The 6,372-nt window shown below is 39.5% G+C and overlaps 1 protein-coding gene across 1 annotated transcript; it reads right to left on the reverse strand.

Moving 5' to 3' along the window:
- Positions 1-2,052: 2,052 nt before the first annotated feature.
- Positions 2,053-4,427, reverse strand: LOC116206316. The gene is made up of 2 exons (XM_031539148.1): positions 3,898-4,427; positions 2,053-2,773 (listed from the first exon to the last, which is right to left on the reverse strand). Exons 1-2 carry the CDS (start codon positions 4,190-4,192, stop codon positions 2,382-2,384), a joined length of 687 nt encoding a protein of 228 aa, XP_031395008.1. The 5' UTR covers positions 4,193-4,427; the 3' UTR covers positions 2,053-2,381.
- Positions 4,428-6,372: the final 1,945 nt, after the last annotated feature.

Below are 6,372 nucleotides of genomic sequence, written 5' to 3' on the forward strand. Positions count from 1 at the left end.
TAAGTGAAGGTATGGTACTTTACCTGCTACATAGAGCGGGTCAAAACCCATTAGAATCACTTTGTGTCAAGCTGATCCAATATTCAAACAAAATTAAGTGGTAAAATTCAGATTTTCAGCACCTAATATGATTTAGCTTGTTTGATAAACTCAAAATAAATTGATTTGGTTATAGTAAATTAAGTAAAAAAAACCTCTTAATCATTAAATAAGTTAAAATCTACTTTATTGTTAATTTGATCACTCAACGGGAGGGCTTTTTCTCTTATTTGCAGTGGCAACCCTGTATTTTTCATAATTACAAAGAGATCCCAACGGGTGACGATTTTAGGCAGTGGGAGGAGAGAGAGATATGAGTGACGACGAGGAGGGGTGCGGTGAAGGCCCTGACGCTACTTATTGGCCGCTGGCAACCTCGTTTTACGCAATCGTGGTTAGAATCGAAGACACCGCCATTCGGAATCCTCATTTTCTTTTTCCAATAATAATTAAAAAAAAAGGCAATTTTATTTATTTATTATTATTATTTTGTGGAGGGGTTGGGGGGAGGGCTTGGGACGGCCTCTAGGGTCCCTAGTGACAACGGGAGCCTTCACTCTCCCGCTTTATCTCTCCTCTTTCCAATAGAAAGGAGGAGAATTCTGAGAGATGATGGCTCCTATCCCTCTCACCGCCACTCCTTCGACTTCTGATTCTTAGATTTCTCAAGTTATCTCTTTTTTATTTTAAAATATATTTATTTTATTTTAGTGAAATAACCATAAACTATATATCAACATAAAAAATCTATAAATATTGCATTATAAAAATCTGGGGTCAAAAGTGCAAAATATTAAAATTTTGGGAGGCAACCAACCAAAATTACTTCCAATTTTCAACATCGTAGTTTTTACCCTGCCAATATCACTTAACCCCTTAAGCATTGATCAGTCCATAATATTCTTATATTTAAATATTTAATCTAATGTACTTAAAAACTAGTCCAAATAACTACCTGTTTAATCTCAGGTAATAAGTTATGAGATATTTTCACCCTAAGTAGATATTCATGATAGGAGAAATTTTATAGTGCAATTATTATATAGTGACAGTGGTCAACTTTATTTCACTAAATGCTGCTAGTAGTCACACCAAATTGCCAATAATTTGCTTTTGGTGGGTGGTTTGGTAAGCAGATTTCACTCGATTTTAAATAGAGGCAATATTTGATGACAATATATTCTCTGTTTTTTTTTTTGGCTGAATTCGATGAAAAACTTTTAAAACCATAATTTAGATTGGATTTTAAAGTTGAAAACATAATTTCCCCTATGACTGCTTTTGCTCCCTTCTTCAATTTTCAGAATGAAAAGGAGCTTAGCAGAACTCTTGACCTTCTAGGAAGACTATAATGCCCTTTTGAGTATTTATAAAGAAAAATCTCAAACTAAAAAAATTATAAACCTAAAAGCTGGAATTGTTATTGAATAATAACAAAATCATGTCCCAGTCCCACTGGCAGACGAGCTAACTCAGCTACTCTGATCATGTCTGTTACAGGACAAGATATTAGTAGTTATAACAAGCATAGAGCGATCAGTTTAACTCCGATCCCTAATGGCTTGTTTGGATCGAGGGATTTGGTGGAAGAAAGAGGAAAAGAAGAGTCGGAGAGAGGGTCCTTTTCTATAATACAAGCATTCCTTTCAGGACCTTTTACATCAGCCAAAACAAATCCTCAAGTTGGAGTAGTAATTTTCTACCGATCAATCCTTTTCTTCCATTCTATTGCCTTAACCATGCTAGGGGGCCTAATGACTGGTTCGCAAGCTCGGTATCTCGATTCCTAGACAAAACCACATTCAGGCTTCTTTTATTATTCAATTGCATATCGATCTCGAATAATCAATCAACGTACATCTAAGCTTGAAAATGGTATCTTGGTCTTTTTATTAAGGGCATCCTTTAGGAGGCCAATTACTCTTGTGCTCGATGCTACTTTTCCATATGGTAAGTTTAGGGAACGACAGTTACTAAGCTGTCAAAAAGTTCGGGCTACAGTGAGATAACAGATTGAAGGTACAATTGAATCCAATGTCCTAACAAATATAAAGTTCCAAGAGTAAAATGACGGCAAATTAGAAACATCGGTGCAGTAGGACTTGTCATCACTCTTTAACAAAAAATCGATTCACAACATCACAACTCAATTTGTATGAGTCACATGAAGAACTTGTATCCCTAAACTGTTTCTTCCATTTCCATTTTTCCCACTCTCTCATCATCAAATCCTTTTCGATTAGTAACTGTACCATTCCGAGTGAACCGGGAACATATATTGGTATAAAAGCAGAATGCAACCCATCATAAACAGTGACATGTGCCCAAAAAGCAGTCGAACCTCAGATATTTTTCTTGCTACCTGAGCGGGAGAACCTCTGATCCAATGACTGCAGCTGGTTCCTTAGATTTTGGTTTTCCTCGAGCAGACGGTCGTACTCGAGAAGGAAACCCTCAGATTGTTTGCTCAGAGCAACTGCATTTGCTTCAGCGGCAGATAAATCTTTCTTCTTCGTCTCGAGTTCTGATTCGAGCTGCTCAAGCTTTAGCCGGAGGGCTTTCGTCTCCCCCTCCAAGCTCTTGAGCTCATCGGAAGCACCACTTTTCCCATCTCCAGAATCTCCTTGGGTCTGGGCCCGCTTCTTAGCAGCTTCCATGCTCTTTCTCCGTAGGCGGAGCTCTCTCATGTAGTGATGAAGCCTGTCAATCATCAGGGCAAGGAAAAGGATGGCTCCTGCAAGAATTAATGCAATCCTAGAAGTTAAGATCACAACGGGTGGCAAAAGCCAAAGATGCAGTCTATATGAGAGCTTTTATGCTTAGTAGCAGTTGAAAGAACTAGCAGAAGAAGACACAGGCTAATGACGCGCAGAGACATATTTAATGATCTATGGACAGCTTAATTAGCAATACACTAAACCATTGATTATACTTTTCACTAGGGAAATTGATCTTAAAACCCTTCAGTAACATCGCTGTCAATTCCACCTCCAGACAGTTAATTAAACACAGGTCAGTGACTAAGGAAATAGCCATCTACGCATACACTACCCTATCGTGCCAAGTTCTGATAATACAGACTGAATCAAAGATGATTTATTTTGATCCCATCAGTATGAAACATTCGAGTTCGAAGCATCTTGTACTGCACTTTTAAGAGTCAAGAATTGTAATTTCAGCATCTCCACCAGGAAAGAAACTTAAGAAGTCACAGTTGCAATGCAGGTGAGGCAAAAGCTCAGCTATATTTCTAGAGTTGAAACCGATTCTAAATGCTCTCTGCAGTTTTCGTGCTGAACAAGGGACATACTGATTCAAATTCATCAGCACAAGTGCTTGTCATTCGCAATGGCCCATTCTACCATCTCCAACTCATATAAGATCAAATTACGCTAAGAAAGGGCATTACATTGTAAATGACAGAACAATCTACCTCATTACCTACAAGATCGTCCAGCTTTTGTTAACTCGGAAAATTATCATTTCATTGTGGAACAAATCAGTCAAATGATAGTATGGAGAGAGCAATTCAAATGAACAACATCGGGATGTGGCAACGGGAAAGCAAATATGGGCAATTGGGATTTGATGCGATGCTCTATGACATCAGAAGCATGTAAAGATACCAATTTCATCCCTAAGCTAATGCACGTGAACCGATCACGATCAGCTGATTTATCCATAAAACCAAAATGCTATTCCTCCACAAGAGATTGACGAATACTACATCTGCTATCGGCTCATTCAAGTTGAATCCGAAGAAACAACCCGAACCCCAATTTGATCATAGGTCGATTTCTCATATTAAGCAATTCAATGAAGACGAGAAGACCAGCAATCGTCAAGGAGATCGCTCACCCATGAGAGTGGACTCGAGCATGTGTCCTGCAAAAAGGACCTGGTCCGTCGGATTGGGGCTAGCCGCGCCGCCGTCCTCATTCATCCAACGGCTGCGGATCTTCGCCATGCTGTAGAGGCTGGAACACAGGACAACCGCTATGGTACCCGCCACCGTCTTGACCACCAGGGGACCCCGCCCGCGCTTCGCCCGGTCCAGCCCCATGATCACGAGCTTCCTCAGCGGGGTCTTGAACACGAACGACAATGTCAGGGCCATCTCGAAGAGTATCACCGTGAACAGGAGCTGGATCATCTTGTCTCCGAAATCCTAAGCCAGAGAGCGAAGTGATTGTTGATCTAGTCGCTGTTATAGCAGATTCCGGATCAAGGGTTTGATTGAGGGGTGGGGAGGGGGGATGGTGGGAGTAATGAGGAGGGGAGGTGGGCACTGATCAGAGAGAAGGAATTGATTATGGAGAAAACAGAGAATTAAAGAGGGAAGCAAAGGGAAAAAGGTTTTCTTCTCCTTCTTCTTCTTCTTCTTCTTCTTCTTCCATGGGGTCCCCGAGGCCAGGTCGACGAACATCGGCCGGCTGGGTTCATTTTGCTAAGGAGTCCCCGGATTTTTTCTTTTCAAATAATGACCTCAGAACTTCTTTTGTATTTTCACATTAAAGCTATTGTGGTATTTCGCGATGGGGTTAATGTTTCTTCGTCTATCCCGTGAGAATCAGCGTACATGATCCTTTTCAGTTTCCAGTGACAATGTATCTTATCGGCAATCAATTTCAGCGGAGTCCATACATTGGCTCAGCTAGTCCTTTTAGTTTTCTGATAAATTTCAACATGCATACATGCAAAAGATTAATTCATATATGATTGCATAACCACAGCCTTATGGCTTTGGTTAATGATAAGCACTTATAGCCATGATGCTCGATTTCACAGTCGTACGGCTAAACAATGCAACCACGTGGTTGTGGTCTATCTAATGGTTTGACATCTATATATAGACGCTATTTGCTCAAGGAAGAGGGGAAAAGGAGGAGGTTCTACCTTAGTTTCGTTAGAATCTCTAACTAGGGGAATCCATTTAAAATCCCCAACCAATTTTCAGAGAGCCAAGGCCTAGACATTTGACCCTATAGTTTCCCGAGAGAAGATCCTCCGAGGTCTTTGAGCATGTGTCACGACCCGAAATTTCAGCTGAATTTTTCCTATATTTATTCGATATCCATTACCACATGACCATTCACATAAAACTGGCTTTCCATAAACCCAAAAAAATATAAAATCAATATAGCATGCTCTAATATCTATATACATCTCAAAAGAGAGTAATTTTCTTTTCTCAACCAATCACTCAACCAAACTAAACAAAAATTTCAGGTCGTAACATATTCAAATACCTTATATACAAAAAATACTTATCAAATAACTAAGGTTCCTACTTAGTTCTCCGAACTGATCCCCGATATCAAAAGAGTTCTCCTGTGCTGCTAGTCTAGTTCCTAACTCATCCGAAAAATATATGCAGAGTGTGAGCTGTATTTCAGTGAGCACTATATTCCAAAGTAAAATGAATTATTATTAAATAAATCTTTAATTTCTAACAACCAATTATGCAAATAAACAATACAATCACATTCAATCCAACTATCTGCTCACTCACACACATACGTGGTATATTATATATATATGTATATATATACACCTATATAAAAAATAAAATTTATCCAATATATTAACTAAATTTAAGTCATACTAACAATTACACACAACTCTTCCAACCATTTCTCTAGTATCCATTATCACATAAACATCAAATATCCATTCATTAGCGTTTCATAGTAAGTCACAACATTACCTGACATATCAAACTTCAGCAACAATCAATACAAACAAACAATACACAACACAACTAATCAATATAGCCATAAGATTGCATTTACTCACAACAAAGTTATGACGGTACCGTAACTCTGCACATCTCAAATAAATTATTCACATATCCTCATAATCATATCTCATAAGCGAGGGCCGCCTATTAACCTCTAGCGGTAAGAGTTGACCTCAATCTATATTCCGCCAGGTCTAGCGGCCGATCGGGCCCCTTTTTCTATTCTGCCGAGTCCAGCGGCCGATCATGCCCCCATTTATATTCCGCAGAGTCTAGCGGCCGATCTGGCCCATGTTTATATTCCGCCAGGTCCAGCGGCCGATCATGCCTATGTTTATATTCTACCGGATCCAGCGGCCGATCATGCCCTATTTATATTCCGCCAGGTCCAGCGGCCGACCTGGCCTATGTTTATATTCCGCCGGGTCCAGCAGTCCCATGGCTATAGTTAAACAACAATCACAAGCACAATCGACTGCAACCATGCCATCTTATCTCATATACCCACACCAAATTCTTATTCACAAATTATCACAATATTTCCTTTAATAATAACATCCATAAAATTCATGTCTCATATAATGACGTCATAA

Source organism: Punica granatum, chromosome 4 (genome assembly GCF_007655135.1).
Source record: "Punica granatum isolate Tunisia-2019 chromosome 4, ASM765513v2, whole genome shotgun sequence".
Classification (NCBI taxonomy): Eukaryota; Viridiplantae; Streptophyta; class Magnoliopsida; order Myrtales; family Lythraceae; genus Punica; species Punica granatum.